At 42.0% G+C, this 18,027-nt stretch overlaps 3 protein-coding genes across 4 annotated transcripts; 1 reads left to right on the top strand and 2 right to left on the bottom strand.

Moving 5' to 3' along the window:
* Positions 1–147: 147 nt before the first annotated feature.
* Positions 148–4,150, bottom strand: prph (peripherin). The gene is made up of 9 exons (XM_061291615.1): positions 3,561–4,150; positions 2,513–2,573; positions 2,153–2,248; positions 1,820–1,987; positions 1,615–1,740; positions 1,320–1,540; positions 1,187–1,239; positions 863–936; positions 148–762 (listed from the first exon to the last, which is right to left on the bottom strand). Exons 1-9 carry the CDS (start codon positions 4,106–4,108, stop codon positions 697–699), a joined length of 1,413 nt encoding a protein of 470 aa, XP_061147599.1. The 5' UTR covers positions 4,109–4,150; the 3' UTR covers positions 148–696.
* A 3,120-nt stretch (positions 4,151–7,270) lies between these two features.
* Positions 7,271–12,578, bottom strand: pmela (premelanosome protein a). 2 transcript variants are annotated; one of them, XM_061290560.1, is made up of 12 exons: positions 12,387–12,578; positions 11,252–11,347; positions 11,017–11,163; positions 10,785–10,922; positions 10,442–10,603; positions 10,076–10,360; positions 9,137–9,844; positions 8,871–9,032; positions 8,690–8,792; positions 8,348–8,553; positions 8,174–8,264; positions 7,271–7,724 (listed from the first exon to the last, which is right to left on the bottom strand). In XM_061290560.1, the coding sequence occupies exons 1-12, from the start codon at positions 12,571–12,573 to the stop codon at positions 7,580–7,582; spliced, it is 2,430 nt and encodes an 809-aa protein (XP_061146544.1). In that variant the 5' UTR covers positions 12,574–12,578; the 3' UTR covers positions 7,271–7,579. The 2 variants fall into 2 exon arrangements, with proteins under 2 accessions (XP_061146544.1, XP_061146543.1); XM_061290559.1 differs by having other exon boundaries at positions 7,271–7,727.
* Positions 12,579–14,374: 1,796 nt separating this feature from the next.
* On the top strand, positions 14,375–17,992 carry cdk2 (cyclin dependent kinase 2). Its single transcript, XM_061290565.1, has 7 exons — positions 14,375–15,043; positions 15,896–15,973; positions 16,046–16,166; positions 16,263–16,433; positions 16,502–16,603; positions 17,007–17,210; positions 17,360–17,992. The coding sequence occupies exons 1-7, from the start codon at positions 14,928–14,930 to the stop codon at positions 17,462–17,464; spliced, it is 897 nt and encodes a 298-aa protein (XP_061146549.1). The 5' UTR covers positions 14,375–14,927; the 3' UTR covers positions 17,465–17,992.
* Positions 17,993–18,027: the final 35 nt, after the last annotated feature.

The following is an 18,027-nucleotide window of genomic DNA, read 5'->3' on the forward strand; positions in this document are numbered from 1 at the left end:
TACAATTTTCAAACAAAACTGTACAGTACTACACAGCACAGCACAGTATATTACTTTGACAATAAAATCTCACAGTTTTTAATTAAAAATGTCAAAATGAAATATAATTCACATGAAGCAATCGACAGACACATAAGGCTTGCTCAAGGTCAATTTATTTGCAATTATGTGGCGCTTCATTGTGTTAAATCACACAGCCATTCAAAGCTCGGACATGACATTTTTTTTCATCACTTATTTTCCCCCATGTTTCACATTTTTCTTCTTTTTTCGATATAGTCAATAGATGTGGACAGCAAAGCCCTCCTGGAAGGAGATTTTTCTATTTACTGAGGATGGTATGTAAAGCAATAATGCAAATTGAGGCTATTCTATTTTCCATTGCTGTTAAACACATAACAAGCTACAAACGTGGCCATCAAAGGATGCCATGAGATTGCACTGCAAATGAAGGCCTCATCTGGTATGCTGTTTGAGTTACAGTTCGGCTTTGTCACACAGATGACATAGCTGGGTGGCTGCAATAGCACCAAGTGACTCACCAGTCAAAATGCATTTATTCCACTTTGCACCTACATTTTATTACTCTTTGCTAGACAATGAAACACTAAGGATTTTACTTTTTTTATTTTTTATTATTATGCTTTTTAGCTCTTGTAATGGCACAGGCCTTCACATTATCAAGTCAGGTTCTTCTCAGTTGTCCTTGTCATCTTTATCACTGTGGCCCGAATCTCTCTCAGTCTTGGATTCCTTCACCACCTAATGAGAAAATTATGGTAATACCGTTAAGGTTTTGACAGGTTAGAGCACTGCGAGTATGAGTAAGAGGTTCTTTTGAATACAATATTATTATCTATACCTGTCCATCTCTAGTCTCAACTGTCTTTATCACGACAGTCTTCTTGGTGCCACTCTCTGGTCTGGGTTCAAAATCTGAAATACAATTTACTGCAGTTAATATCTATCCATCCATTTTGTGAATTGTTCTAATTCTCACAAGGGTTGCAGACTTTTTCAGAGTTATATGAAATAGTACAGAGTATCGCTAACCCTGCTAACCGTGTTTATTTTGGTCTATTAAGGAGTTTAACCCGAGTGACCTTCTTTTACAGTGGTAAAAACAGCAACTTCTAGCAGTTGAGAACTTAATTGTTTGCTTTCTGAACAAAAAAAAACAACTCACCACGTTCGCCAAAGTGATTTGCCATGCCTATATTGAGGAGAGGCATGGTGATCCTGAATAAGAAATGCAACCAAAGTTTAGGCCACTCATTTGCTGTTAAATATCATTAAAACTAAAACAAGCCCAAGCTCACCTGCTCTCCTCCCCTTCCAGCAGTTTACGATAAGTCGCAATTTCAATGTCCAGAGCCATCTTGACATTGAGGAGATCCTGGTACTCCCGGAGGTGACGAGCCATCTCGTCCTTCAGGTGACGGATCTCGTCCTCCAGTCTGCCGACGTTGTCTTGGTAGCTAGCGATTTCATTGCCAAACTGATCCTCCATGTCACGCATCTGCCTCAGGAGTGCTTCATTCTGGAACCATGCGGTGAGATGGTTATATGGGGCAGCTCATGTCATCTGAGGTCAAGATCAAATGTTCTCCTCACCGTGTTCTTCACTGCATCAATCTCACAGTTCAGGGACTGGATCTGCCTTCGGGACTCTGAGGCCTCCTGCTTGGCCTGCTTCAGAGCGTCACCATTGCGCTTGGCAGATTCAGTCAAATCTGCAAACTACACAAATGAAGATAACAATACAATCATTAGTGCATCTTTGAGTGTGTGTTTTGTGTCTATGTGTGTTGTTGCCAACCTTGGACTTGTACCAATCCTCAGATTCTTGCATGTTCTTTGTCGCAATGGTTTCATACTGGGCCCTGATGTCCCTCAGAGCACCAGTGAGATCAGGTCGGGTGGCGTGGTCCACTGTCTCCATCCTCAACTGCTGGGTTTGCACGGTCACTTGAACGTCCTGGATTTCCTAAAATATCAAGAAAAAGGAAATTGTTGAGCCATGTCACGACGAGCCCTCACATTTTTAGTAACTGATTATCAAAATGAAATCAAATGTTCAAAGCTCATTTAAATAATGCTTCAAGGACAGAAGAGTTAAAAAAAAGAAGTCATATGTATGATTCGCACGTACTTCATCGTGCATCTTCTTGAGGAATTCAATTTCATCCATTAGGGACTCGATCTTCCTCTCCAGCTCCAGACGGGATAAGGTGGCATCATCCACATCCTGTTTTTAAAAAAAATTAAACTAGTCATTGCGCGCGTCCATATTATGCAGGATATTCTATAAAGGCAAACATTCTGCAGTACAAAAGATTTTTTTTTTTTTTTAAATAATGATTCATATATATTAAATGTATTCATCTCAAGACAGGTGATGCCACATATTCAGGTATTCAGATGTTAGCAGAAGTGTCAGAAAAGTTCCAGGACTGAAATCATGAAAAATATCTATCTCTTTGTGTCTTTCAACGTAGTAAACTGTGTATACCTTGCGGAAGGCTGTAAGGTTATTTTCAGCATCTGCCCTCTTCTGAGCTTCTTCATCCAGCCTAGAAGAAACACACAAATACACAAACACACACATTCACATTCTTTAGACACGCTCCTAATCTTTTTACACAAAGGGTATTTGCTAGTGGGAAAAAGCACTCTGGATCAATTTGTTGATTCACTGTCCCGTAAAAGGTTTTTGGATGTGTGCCTCGTGGGAACACCAGCTGATGCTTTTGCACTAATGCGGTTCAATAAGGTCACCATGTCTCTTTATAAGGTTAACTATGCTTCCCCATCGTTTATTTCTCTGAGGAAATCTACAAAATGGCCCGTGAGCATGTCGAAATGACAACCATGTGGATTCTAATGTAAAGTTGTCATAAATATTTACAATCCTAAGCGTTGTGATGAGTCACTTCACCTAAATTGAAAAAAAAAGTTTGCTCAGCCCTGGCTTTTCTCTCCATTTGATTGATGATCGTTGCTTCATCCCTCTTGTCTGGGTAAAATCATGCCGAGGCTGAACATTAAGTAGATTAGCAGGAAAGTGTCACATGGTTCCCTCATCTTTAATTCATGTTGGGTTATAGGGGCCCTTTTTTTCTAATGGGGTCTCCGGCACCATTTAATCAGCGCAAAGGGACGGTGAAAACTCAACTAATGGAGTCACTGAGTCACATTGATTTTTTTTTTTCCCTGCATCATCCATTTCCTTCCTGCTCCTCTACTGACCCCACCCTTTGTCCGGTCACTCTCCTCTCAGCTTTGCAAGCACGATGCATGTCATTGAAGATTCACAAACATGGTGTGGTGTGTTGGTATTGGTTGAGGAAGTCAAACTTGGGGCCATTTAGTGTTTAAATTATTAATATAGCTCCAAAAATACTTGAGCACCAACTACATCTTGTTCCTTTGCGTTTTAATAGGCTGATGCACAGTCATGACCTGTAGCATGACGCAGCGGTCTGTTGATGGACCACGCCCTATTTATCTATTGAGTGAGCTATCTCACGAAATTCTGGGTGTCTTAAGTCGGTACGAACCTCAGCTTTAGGAGGCCCAGGTCCTCAGCCAGGTTGTCCCTCTCCAGTTGGTACTGGTCCCTCTCCTTGCCGATGGCGTCCATCTGGCGCCGCATCTCCCTCAGCTCGTCTTGGAAGATCTCGGTGGCCCGGTTGGGTTGGCCTTGTTGGTGCTGACCTTTGTATTGGGTCAGCTCCTGCTGCAGTGCACCATTCTGCTGCTCCAGGTAGCGCACCTTCTCGATGAAGCTGGCGAAGCGGTCGTTGAGCTCCTGCAGCTCGACCTTCTCGTTGCTGCGGGTGGTGAGGAACTCCTGGTTGATGGCCTCGGCCATGGTAAAATCCACCTTGTCAAAGGTGAGGCGTTGGGGCTGGACACTGGGTCGGGAACGCTGTTGGTGGTAGTTGGTGGAGCGGGAGGACACCATGGGTGACACGGAGCGCATGTAGCGTCCCCCGCCGACGGAAGGACGAGAGGACACGCTGGAGTAGGAAGACATGGAGATAGGGTGTGGGCTCCCGAAGGTGCGCCTGTAAGAAGTGGAGGATTGCATGGAAGAATGGCTCATGCTTGGTGTCTTGGTCTGATCGCTTACGAGAACGAAGAGTGGTGAGGCTTGGAGACTGTCCTCAAACCAGTGCTGGAGGTTTATATACTCGCACAGCGGCTCGTAATTCCTCACCCCCTCCCATCCTTTTTCCATCACTCGGCGGCATGTCGGCCCAGGCCACTCCCTTCCGCACAGAGAGAGAGTCTGCCGCTGTGTCCTTCCAGCACCACTTTGTCTGGACAGCTCCACCCTTTTTAACAAGAGGACATCACATTACTGCTTCAATTTCTCAAGATGTCTCCTCACGACCATCCTTTCCTGTCTCAGGCGGGTGGGCACAGCCCATTTTAATTCCTTCATCCATATTCCACACATGTTTTTATGGAAGTTTATCTGTGCCATCGGATTTTGAATTCGAATTTGTAGCACTGAATTTTTTTACATCCAATTTTTAACACTGAATTTTTTTTGCATCTAAATCAGACTTTGAATTTTAAAAGCCATCGAATTTCTAGCACAGAATTTTTTTTTCCTAAGACTTTTTTTTCAATGTCTCAAAAAATTCAGTGTCAAAAAATTCAATGTCTTAAAAAATTCAGTGTAAAAAAATTCGACATCTCAAAAAATTCAATGTAAAAAAATTCAATGTCTAAAAAAATTCAGTGTAAAAAAATTCGATGTCTCCAAAAATTCAGTGTAAAAATATTCAGCGCGGACATCCGGGGTAACCAAGGGAGAAGTAATCGATCCCTGTATCAAATCATCCAACGTTCAGCCAATCAAGTTACGCTCCATTGGTCATGTGACGTCGAAACAGGAACGTCGTGAAGTTCAAGTTCATTACAGTATTACAGTATTAACTGTTACTGTTACCTTTGAACTTCACGACGTTCCTGTTTCGACGTCACATGACCAATGGAGCTTAACTTGATTGGCTGAACGTTGGATGATTTGATACAGGGATCGATTACTTCTCCCTTGGTTACCCCGGATGTCCGCGCTGAATATTTTTACACTGAATTTTTGGAGACATCGAATTTTTTTACACTGAATTTTTTTAGACATTGAATTTTTTTACATTGAATTTTTTGAGATGTCGAATTTTTTTACACTGAATTTTTTAAGACATTGAATTTTTTGACACTGAATTTTTTGAGACAGTGCTAGAAATTCGATGGCTTTTAAAATTCAAAGTCTGATTTAGATGCAAAAAAAAATTCAGTGTTAAAAATTGGATGTAAAAAAATTCAGTGCTACAAATTCGAATTCAAAATCCGATGGCACAGATAAACTTCCATATGTTTTCAGCTCGTAATGCATTTTTACATTTTTCAAATTTCATGCTGATGCCTTGATGAGACAATCTGAGTTCAGTCCTTTCTTTCATTTTTTACATCCACTTATCTCCCTCCCTCGCTCTCTCTCTTTTTCCACTGCCTCTCCTTTTACAGTAATTCAATACTTAATTGACGTCTTGGGCGTCTGTGGCACCGCCATGACTCTGCAGTTATTCAATAGCTTTTACGCTTTACATCCAGTAAGCCGCACCAGTCAAACACATCAGAGGGCGTGAACACGGATCACTTCGGAATATAATATCACTGTTTAGAGATAAATGCCTGCCGATTAGAACAGATAAAGTTGAATCCACACCACGTTTTGCAATTCTTATCACAAATGAATGTGAAGAGCATTTTCATTTGGGATGTATTGAACACTACTTTTAAAGTGAGACTCCACAAGCGCATGTATTCCGGATATTATCGATCATTTCGACTTTTTGCTGGGGTTAATGGGTTGATCTGAGTTGTGGCTTTACCCTCCTTTGAAGGGATGGCTGTGTGCTCTATAGACATTTTAATTGAGCTATCATTCTATTATAAAGTTGACATCATTCTGAGCATGCTCAGTGGTAACTGGGTGTGGCACGATATTGATCAGCTCTGCTGGAAACTCTCATATCTTACACAGTATTTTCATTTTAAAGAGACTTAATAGAGAATTTACTTTCACTGTTTCTGATTAAATATAAGTGTTGGGTTTCCTCTGGAGCATTTGTACAAAAATAACTATCCTATTCCATTTCTGTCCTTGTAACAAATGTAACTGACCTTTTCATTAGCATTTTTTTTTTCCCCTCCATCCGATCCTGCAAGCCTTCTACCACAGAGGTCTGGCGTTGTGTTGGAAATGGCCTGTGTCTATATTTGCCTTATGAAATCTAATCAACCAGCATTGTGGTGTAGCATTTCCTTCCCCCCATGTCCTGTACTCTTGATCTGCTCATGGCGATTGACTTTCTCTTCTTATGTCCTTCTTGTTCTTCTTCTTCATCTTCTTTAAACATCAATTTCCAATGTGCATACGTGTGGTATCACACTTTGGTGTGTCAGGAGCTAATACTCATTCAAAAAGCATCACACTTGATGATTTTTTTAGGGGGGGGGGGATCTCAGCTGTACTAGTAACACAACCCCTTGCCAGATGTTCCCATTAGGGATTGAGCCTTCTGTTTCTCAGAGAAACCCCAGAGGAACCATAAATCCAATCATTGACAGGATCGAGCTACAATCTCTGTTTCCATGTGCGTATGTGTGTGTGTGTCGGGTTTCATATCTTAATGGGTATCGAGATATCATCAACTCAGGGACATAAAAAGGGTTTTGGCTCAGTGGGTAAAATAACATATAAAGAAACATTTATGGATCTTATATGGTAAATGCACAGAGCTTTAAATTTGATAACTGCTTTGAGATAAGACCTAATTTGTCAATCTGGCCTTGGTAGACATGGCGGACAAATCATGGTGCTGTACCTCTCTGACATTGATTGAATCATCTTGCGTATGACTTCAAATTGACCAACCAGATGTTGTAGCCTGAGCTGTGGAAAATTATTCCCAAAGCAGGGTGGTCGTTTGGTCGGGTGCTTCTGTAGTTCAAAATGGAAAGCAAGAGGCCATCAGTTGATCAATGGCTGCTCTGTTTAGCAATTAGAGTAATGCTGTGCTGGAAGACATTAGACTATTTGGGGGGTGGGGCTGTTGTAAGGTACGGCAACGACAAGGTGCCTCCTGATGCTTCCCAATCATCTTCAAATCAGACATGAGGACAAAGCGCAAGCTTCTTTATGGAGAAAAAAATATATATTTATGAAAGACTCAATAGACAAACAAACATGTTAATGTGGTAAAGTTCCATTTTATTCACATTACAACACCAGTGCTCTGTGATATGTAAGAACTGATTACATGTGGACAACTGAGTAAATCTTGATTTTTCAATTTATATACAATAAGGCCAAAAATCATGGTCAGTGTTTATAAATATTGTAAGCCAAAATAAATATCACAGACACCAAAATTGCTGAAGTTTTTTTCCCATCTTCATAATGGGGTTGGCATTCTTGTTTATTTCAAGATGATCACGTATTACAGAGTATATGGGTAAATATGGTAATCAGACATTTTGTGCATTGTGGTGTTGACATTTACACAATCCTCCCCTGAAGCAGTGGGCGGCTCTCTCCGGGCGACTGTCGCATCAGCAAGTTCCACAGCAGCAAAGGCGCTGACGTTACTGCAGAGCGGCCGCCATTGTTGTCTTCGCTCAGGGGCTGGTACTGCTTGAAGCGCCTGCTTGAAGTCATTTAAAGATGAGAGGGAATGAGATTTCACCTTATGGATGAGAATGCTGCTTTAAAGTCCCGCATAGATCCCCTCTGTTGTTGCTTTTAATGAAAAGTCAAACTTTTGACTTGATTACACCTACAACAAATTATCTGTCGATTTTGGAGCAAACATGAAGAAGTGATTGAGTGGAAATTGAGCTGCGTGAACCACTGCTCTCCCAATGGTGTTGTTTATGACCCGATGAAATAAATAACTACTTATGTTGTTTAAGGTTGGCAGAAGGCCCGCAGTTGCTGGGCATTATCGTGCAGCTGCAATAAGGTTCACAATGCGAACCATTATATGAACCCATGAGCCTATACAGTATCAAAGTTAATATATTTTTAGGATTTTTTTTGGTCTGCTTATATATATTTGAATTTATTTGAATGCCCCAAAATGTGGTAACTCACCTATACATCAACCCGACACAGCACACCACGCAGGCAAGAACCATCACACCAAAAATTATGGCGGCAGTTCCAGCTGGAGAACCTCCAGAGGCTATGATGGGAAGCAAATTATACAAATGAGTAAACAAACAATTCAATCAGTGAGTGACTTTAATGTGTGTTTCATTCCCCTACCTACTGCCACGCTGACACGGGCACTCGCCATGGCAAGACTGACATCGTTGGTCAAGGAGACATTGAGACAGAAAACGCCTGAGTCATTGAAGAACTGGCGAAGGACCATTTGGCAGTCAGGAGAGGGCGTGGCTGCACCGCAGACCGTTTCCATTGGTGTGATACAGTCAGCATCGGAAATGACCGTGCAGACCTCACTTGGTAAACTAGGGCAAAGATCAGAAAATATCAACAAAAAGCATTTTGAGATGCACATATTCCAGAATTTTCAGTACATTTGTCGGTAAATGTGACATCAGTGATTCAGCTGTAGCATGTTTTGAATGCAAATTAATCCCTCACCTTCCTTGACAGCTAATTGTGACATCCACAGCATTCTGAGCCAGTTCAGTGACCAGTGACACAACATTGGACATCTGTACAATCTCGACACTTTCAATTCCCTCTGCATGACCAAAATAAAGAGAGCATTATAAGCCGATATTGTTTCTATTGAGCTTAAAATTCTTGTTTTACGACTTACGGACGACATCAACGGACGTGATAAGGGAGCCGTAACGGTAGACCATGCAGTCGGCGGAAACTTCTGGCGCTTGTCTTTTGACCACAACAAGGGCAACTTGTGCTGGATCTACTTCAACTTCAGTTTGGACTTCTCCTTCGGTTAGAACCTCTTCATCGGCCGCTGAAATTAAAGTTGCGCAGTGGAGAATTTGCATTGTTTGTAGTCTGAATGCTGGTGCCCCACTGAAATATCTCAAAAAACAAAAAAAAAGTTTTTTAACACACCTTCTGGAGCTGCCGTGGCAACAGCACCATCGTTGTCAGTCTCACTCATTTCGGCCTCAGCATCAGCTGCCTCTGCTTCTTCTACAGTGGTGCTCTCAGTGGCTGCGGGGACGACGACATTAGCAATGGCGGCTTCTGTTTCAGCCTGAACCACCTCTGCAGTGTCTTCAGCAGCAGCAGCCACCGCAGCGTCGTCTTCCGCCGCTATGGTAACTTCAGGGAGGACCGGGGCGACTGTCGCCACAGCGTCAACCACAGCCCCATCCTCCGCAGCTTCATCCTCCACAGCTTCATCCACAACAGCAGTTTCATCCACAACGGCAGTTTCAACATCTGTTGTGTCTTCAGCTGCAGCTACATCTTCTGCAGCAGCGTCAACCTCTGCAGCGGGAGCGGCAGTGGCGGCTGGGTCTTGTTCTGCCGGAGCAACGGCCGCTGTGTCGATCGGTGCGGGTGCTGCTGAGACAGTCTCAATTTCCTGGGCTCCTTCGTCAATTGCGACCTCTGCGTCGGCGGCTTCAGCCGGCTGCACGGAGGCCTCGACTGGAGTAGCGTCAGGGACTGGCTCATCAACCGCTGCTGCTGGGTCAGTGTCAGGGGCGGGGACATCTGCCGCTGCAGGGTCGGCTGCAGGGTCGGCTGCTGGGTCGGCTGCTGGGTCGGCTGCTGGGTCGGCTGCTGGGTCGGCTGCTGGAGTCACGACTGGAGCTGTATCATATAACATAGAAAGAGCCTTCACTATGACACAGTGCCAAATGGTTTTCATTTCTTTACATTATAAATAGAAAAAAATACATATATAGCCCGCCCATTATTTTTTATTGCCTAGACGTACATTTTAATGTGCCGACAGTGTAATTGAGGGTGGCATAAAACCCATCATATTGGTCATGTACCATATGACCAACCTCAGTGACATTTCCACATTTAAAATCTTACCAGCAGTTGGGGTTAAACAACCATTGGGGATGCTCGCCATCAAAACCACTTGTGGTTTGAAGGTCCCCACTGACATGTATGTGTGCGTGACACTGCGCTCCCTGGAGATCAGAGTTCCGGTGCTGTCGCCGAAATCCCAACTGAAGCTGATATCAGCGCTGCTCAAGTATTGGCTGGGATCGTGAAGGTCGACATTGAAAGCAATGGCTCGGTTCTGGATGAAGTTGGAGTCATCTTGGTTTATGTCATTGACTTGAGCCAGAGATACGGTGAAGGGAACTTGATCTGATGATGCAGAGATATAATACAAACGTCATTATGATATTTAAGATAATATAAAAGGTTCCACATAATTTGATGGGTCACCAGTGATGGTGAAAAGCGTGGAGGCGTAGCCAAGGGGGATGAACTTGTTTTTTCCACGGCAGTGATAGATGATAACTTCCATGCTGTAGGAGCCCAGGGAGGCATCATTTGTTGAGATGGTGAGCGAAGAGGAGGGTCCATCTGCCACCTGCCAGTACTTTCCTGAAACACGTGTGATCATTATTAGGAACTATTGCCTCGAACATACTCTTCAGAAAGTATCTACGCAGACTCCTTAACCAAATGTAATCAGTTGACTACCCAAATATCTCTTGTATACTTGTTTGGTCTTTTTTTTTTTTTAAATTATGGTTTGATATTTTTGTACTAGCAATATTCTTACCCCATGTCTTCCAAACATAGACGTAACGGGGCGGCTGCCTGTCCCGGATCCTGGTGAAAGGCGTGCCATCAGGGAAAACACCAGTCAACTCATTGCTTTGGTCTGGATATACCGCCTGGCCAGCCTGATATTGTTGACCTGCAAATATGTTTCCCTCGGTTACCACATTTGGCTGTGCAGGAGGGGCAGAAGAAACAGGTTGACTTCAGGATCTTACGACGAATGGACTTACCATCGACGGTACAGTTACGCGCCCACACCACCTGCCCATCGGCAAGCACTGTTTGGTTTTCAGGGAAAACCAGATTAATATTAAAGGTTGATTTAGCTCCAAGCAGCGTGGGTGCGTCGTTCTTCAGATCAAATGCGACTGGGCCACCTGAAGAAGATGAAGACAAAAAAAATCACTTTACAACCTTTATGATCTCAAACTGGTGGTCTTCTCAGAAGCAAATGATCATCCTCACCAGACCAACAATTTCTGAATCTTGGGTCTCCGTCCTTCCACACGGGGTACATGCGGGAGTTCCATGAGCGGTAACGGGTGAACTGACTTCGAGGCCCTGGAAGGAAGAACTTCAATTAACATTTTAAAATACCGCAAAGTAATCGTTGATACTGTTGAAATTAAAAGCATTGAGTACAAAACTGTGTAAATAACGGCATATTTTCAAAGTAGATATTAGAACAATGTATTCAACCGAAATGATTATTTGAACCCTTACACCTGCAAATAGAAGCCAAAGAGAAAAATAGTTTTGAGGTCAATGATTTTTGAGTTGAGGAGAGCACCGGGGGGTTGAGGCTCGGCGAATCATACGACCTGCAATCCCCCTCAAGCCTTTTCATGTGACCATCAGCTGAGCTGCAACATTTGTAAGCTTCCCTGCAGGAATGAGATCCCACACCCTTCCTTCTCTCTGTGTGTGAGTGTGTACGTGCGCATGTGCATGTATGTGTGTGTGTGTTTTTGTGGTTTACACTTTGAAAAAATGTGGTTGATGGACATCCAGATAATCAGTGTACTAATGTTATTTTTACACAGTGAATGGAAACATAACCGTGAATACAGTTTTGGTTTTTCAATTACTAGTTCAATTTATTGCATTTGTATACGTACACTTATTTAAAAACAAGACTAGCATATATTATTTCTAAGTTATCTATTCCAATTATTCCAAGTCAAAAATATGGTTAAATTGTGTGCCTAATTCAGCACTTCATTATTTAAATACTGTACCCCTTTTCTATTTTTCCCCCATTTTAATATGACTATTTTCTTGCACCTGAAAAAATAAATAAAAATCATTGCGCCAGTGTGACACAAGGCATGAAATGTTCCCCTTAATAAATTGTCCAAACACATGTAATAAACGGGCATGCTTGTAGAAGTCTTTCGTGTGTCATATTAGTCATGGTCATTCACAACACTTGCTTGTTTATTTTTCTTTTCAGAACTACCTCAACCTAATAGGACCAGTGGCCTCTCGGATGAAATGTGCTTTATAAATAAAATTGCCTTGACTAATCAATGACATCATTAGTTTACCAAAGCAAAAACTATAAAAGTAGAAAATTGACCAAATTAATGATCTGACTTACTCTGTGCAGTGGTAGATGTCAAGGCCAGAGCCATCAGCAGCAGTAGCACCAGAGTCTTCATCTTGTCCTCGGTTGTGTGTCTCGTTCCAGAGCTCAGCAACTGCTCCTGACGCAAACTCAATGTTCGCAGAGACTTTGGAGGAGTCCTCTCACTCTCTTTAAGGAGCTCCTGGACCGGAATTATCATAGACATTCTTACATCACTGCTGGTCTGTACCCAAGCGCCGCCCCTCTTTTGTAAAACTTTTGCCCTGACACTAATTCATTCGGGCGTTTTTTCGAATGACTACTCCTAATAATTATTATATTATTATTAATAATAGTAATTTCAGGTAATCCTCAGTTTACCATGATACTATAATTTTCACAGATATGTACTTTGCTGTTATGTATCAATCTGGGTTTGGTCAGAACAGGTAGATTTAGCACATTTCAAGTGCAGAATTTATTTCCTTTTTTCACTTATCGTTAATAAATATTCCCGGGATGAATTTTGGTCCCGATATGTACCCGATGTGCCTAAGGGCTCAGCTTGTGAACGTCAGTGACCAAACCCAGAAAACAAGTGAGTCATGATTGGTCCTTACACAATGTACAGATTTATTTTGTACAGTAAATTGTTCATGACTTAACAAAAATATGTGTCCACTTATGACAGCAGATTAGAACCACTGCTTTAACTGATCCTGAAAAATCATTTTGTGCACATTACACATGAAGATCTTATGCCCGTGTGTGACGTATGACTTCTCAGTTATGGGGTGCATGGGTGTCACAAGACAAAAGGGCAAATGGCAAATCAATAGAGTCCATTTATTGCCAACCTCTCACAACCGTGGTTGTCCTCCTCAGGCAACTCTTACATTCCGTCACCGAGAGCGCACGCACACTCGTGCTCCATTAAATAGGATTTCTTCTTCTTTTGGATGTAGTTTCATTCATAAGACAAGTATTCATTAATGCTGGAAGGACAATAGTGAAGTTAAGTCAAGTTTATTTAGAGAGCCCTTAATTACAGACAAGTCGTGACAATTATTCTCAACATCCCCTGATCTAAAAAGTAAACCATCCTTGTTCTGAAAAATAAAAGAACACTCTTTGATATTTCAATCAATGTGTCCTCCATTAAAGAAGAAGCTCTTTACTTAGTACAGCAATGTCCTTCACGAAGTGAGAGTAGAATTATCAAATTTTCTATTTCATGTTTCTGTTTCATGATGATAATTCCTGATTGGTGGTTCCTCACAGCTATTTGCTCCCAAGAGTCTCATGCCAGCCAGACTGCGAGGCTGCACTACATGTGACCTCTCATGTGCTAAACAAGCAGTTAGGCCAAATTCTTCCCACAGAGCACCTGACTGCAGATACCACTAACATTCGCTCCTCTGCATTTAAAATAATAATTGAAATTGATTTTAAATATGAATTAATAATACTAATATGGCATTGTAGTTTAATCAGCAAACATCACCTGAAATATGTACCTCTAAGGATCCACAGAAGGGACCATCATAAAAGTACAGTAACATAGTGGGCCTGAATTTGAATTAAAAAAAAAAAAAGAAATTGGTTAATTCCTAAAAAGTATATTATCTTAAGCCACTGTAATATGTTGCTGTCTTTGTGTGTCAGGCAGCAATGAGAATAAACCTTGAGAATAATTTTTTTATGAGGACAAAGAATAGATCTAGTTGGTGTCTATTCATTCATTCATTCATTCATTCATTCATTCATTCATTCATTCATTCATTCATTCACTCACTCACTCACTCACTCACTCACTCATTCACTTTTAATTAATTAAGTAATAATTAATTAGTTCATTAATTATTTAATTCATTCATTCATTCATTCTGCTGGTAGCGCTCACTATGGAATGCGTTCAGTGTGTGCTAAACAGACCAGAGGGGCGGTACAGATTACGCAAAACGTCACTACGTCACGTGACTTGTGTGACTGGTAGACGTTTCATTTCCTTACGCGCCAGTAACTGGCCAGTGTTTTGTTCGTTTATCGCGACCAGTCAGTTATCTAAACTCAAAGGCCAAATTATGGAAATTAGACTAGCCTGTTAGAAATGAACTTAAATTATTTACAAATTCATTCTAATACTTTACACAAAGAGCGTCGAGGAAGACGCGGTAACAATTTCCAGAAACACCGCCCTCGCGACAATCGGTACATTGGAGAAAATAAAACGCGCGCTCAGTGTGGCAACGCGGGAAACGTAGCTGTGTTGGTTCTGAAATGTTTTGCATTTGGACGGCAAACATTGCCACACGGGATATTTCCGCTTAGTTTACACCGTATGATCGAATAAACTCGTTAACTAAGCTGTTCCTTTGTCACCGGGTGACTATTTTAACGATCGGTGGAACTCCGGTGGCCGTGCGTATGTGTGCGCAACACGCGGGCGAGTTTTGAACTATAGTAGCAGTTGGTTGGATGAATGTCCGCGCGCTGGACACAAAAGACGCGACTGAGCTTTTAGCTGTCTTAAGCCGGTGACATTCCCGTCGAACACCAGCCGAGCCTCGGCAGATGGATTCCTTTCAGAAGGTCGAAAAGATAGGAGAGGGAACTTATGGAGTGGTGTACAAAGCCAAGAACAAAAACACGGGAGAAACTGTCGCGCTCAAGAAGATCAGGCTGGACACGTAAGTCAGCTGGGAGGGTTGTGTGGTCAACAGCCCGCTTTGTCTTGCTCAACGAACCCTGCTTTGTGTTCATGATATGGGACCAAAGTCTCCATGCGGTGCTGGAGTGTGCGAGCACCGGGAGAAATCCTGACCAATCCTTCAAAGCTTTTTACTGTCAATGTAACACTAAATTCAAGAGTATCCTATTTGTATATGCAGCGCTGGATAAAAGTCCAAATACTATTTTTTGATTATACTGAAACAATAGAATAGTACAATGACGTCTAAAGAAAGGCTGGACTTTGGAGCCAGTGGTGCTTGTTGTTCTTGTCACAAACTGGTCGTTCTCAAACTTTCAAAAGTACCACTAAAAGGAAAAAAACAATGGACCCTTAAAGAACCATCATAAGGATCCACTTGAAAATACAGTAGTGTAGTGGGTCTAAGTGCATAAAAATATACAATCATAAATCATTGTAAGATCATGCGTAGTTTGGACATGTGCCTTAATTGCACTAAAAAGTTAAATATAACTTGACTACTTAGGCAGTGTTTTTTTGCAAATACCACTAGAGTGAGCCTGAGTACCGCACTTTGAGAATTGGAAACACTGCACCCTCCACTGCAGTGTTTTCAAACTTTTTTGGACCACCGCACATATTTGACATGAGCAATAATGTCACAGAAATTTTAAACCCTACACTGAAATCATAATCTTAACTCAGTTTAGAATTTACTCAGCGTGCCATGACTATGCTGTTGTATGAACAGCTGCAGGTGGCTATACAGGTGAATTATTCACCTTCTGCCATCTGGTGGAAAATTATGTCATCGATCAATAAGCAATATGTTTGTATTTTCTCTCCCCAGGGAAACCGAGGGTGTTCCAAGCACTGCCATCCGGGAAATTTCCCTCCTCAAAGAGCTCAGTCACCCAAATATTGTCAAGTAAGCACCAACCGTCGCATGCAATGTTGTTGTCTGATTTACAAAGTTTTCAAATCTTCTGATGCTTTTAAGGTTGCATGATGTCATCCACACGGAAAACAAGCTCTACCTTGTGTTTGAGTTCTTAAACCAGGATCTAAAGAAGTTCATGGATTCTTCCACAGTTACTGGCATCCCGCTCGCTCTTATTAAGGTAAACATTGTGTTTCCATCTACCTCTTTAGTCAATTTATTTACTGTCTTGGTTATGAATAAAGGACATTAACGTACATTTCCTTTATGTCTGCAGAGTTATCTTTTCCAGCTGCTGCAAGGTTTGGCCTTCTGCCATTCCCACAGGGTCCTCCATCGCGACCTTAAGCCTCAGAACCTGCTCATCAACGCTCAGGGGGAGATCAAGCTGGCTGACTTCGGTCTGGCGAGAGCGTTTGGCGTGCCCGTGCGCACGTACACACACGAGGTAAATGAGAAAGTACGACTTTTTTCTTCATGTTTTTGTATACCAAAATCTTCTGTCTTTTTGCCCAGGTGGTAACATTGTGGTACAGAGCACCGGAGATTCTGCTGGGCTGCAAGTTTTACTCCACAGCTGTCGATATCTGGAGTCTGGGCTGCATTTTTGCTGAGATGGTAATAATCTCCATTTGGGAATTAACGATTACGATTTTTGGGCCACTGCATTTCTTCATTGTGAGTCAGCAAATCCCACCATTTTTAGTAGTACTTTTGTAGCATTCATAACCTGGATTATGTGGAAATATCCTATTTTTCCATTTTGAGCAGGTTTTCCTAGTGCTGTAATTTTTGGCTTTGAAAATAATGCTAATCTTCTCAATGCAGTTGAGGATTTTCCAAGATGACCTTGGCTTTGTTTTTCTCGAGTCATTAAACTAAGCCTGCTGTCTCAATCCCCATGTGCTGCTCTCTGCGGCATGGCACAGAACTTAAGTGGATGGTTTCCACTCCTTCGGTCTTTCTCAAGTGTACCGACTGCCACGCTTTGTGACACTCAGTGAAATCTCTTCTTTCGTAGATCACAAGGAGGGCCCTGTTCCCCGGCGACTCGGAGATAGACCAGCTCTTCCGCATCTTCCGCACCCTCGGCACCCCCGATGAAGCCACGTGGCCGGGAGTCACGTCCATGCCGGACTACAAACCGTCGTTCCCCAACTGGGCCCGTCAGGATCTATCCAAAGTGGTTCCACTCCTGGATGAGGATGGAAGAGATCTGCTACGAGTGAGAACATTTCCCTCATTTTTGTTTTCGTCTCGACTTGGAAGTGGTGTACCGCGAGATTTTTCTGTTATGAAATATTTGCACTGGCTCAGTTAAGGTCTGGTTTTGACGACAGCCGCTACAAAAAAAGTATTGTGCTTGTCTTTCAGGAAATGCTGCATTACGATCCAAACAAAAGGTTATCGGCCAAGAACGCTCTAGTCCATCGCTTCTTCCGTGATGTCACCATGCCTCTGCCTCATCTGAGACTTTGAATTGTGCAAAATCTCCTAAAAAATGTTCACGACAACAAGCCGTAAGTGATCTCACTTGATGAGTGGTATCCTTTTGATGATCATTTGATACTTCAAAAACAGTTTGAAATGTTCTTGTCTGTTCTGTAGACCTAACATTGTTCTGTTTGTCCATATTTGCCATTGTTAAACTAAATATTGTCACCCTCTAATGTACGTAGGTATTCATAGACATATTGTAGTTTTGTGCCCAGAGACTCGTTTGTTTTATATTCGTGTTCCGGCCTTAGGCTGTCCAAATTTTAGACTTTAGAAATTGATAGCACACGTTTCGGGATAGTGCAAATACCAACGTTTATTGTTCGTTCAATTTTCCGGCTATAAGAAGTCAACAAAAATGAAAATGTCTTATTTATGCAAAGGTTGCTTTATTTTCAGATTTTACAGTCTGGTAGGTTGTCACATCTTTCGTACACTAGATTTTACCTGCCCCTTTTATGGCTATTGCTTGTTGACAGTTGAAAATAAATAAATAATGTGTTTATATAACTGTTTGGGTTCAGTTCGGTTTCTGGTTCACACCT

The sequence above is a fragment of the Syngnathus typhle genome, linkage group LG11 (genome assembly GCF_033458585.1).
Source record: "Syngnathus typhle isolate RoL2023-S1 ecotype Sweden linkage group LG11, RoL_Styp_1.0, whole genome shotgun sequence".
Lineage (NCBI taxonomy): Eukaryota > Metazoa > Chordata > Actinopteri > Syngnathiformes > Syngnathidae > Syngnathus > Syngnathus typhle.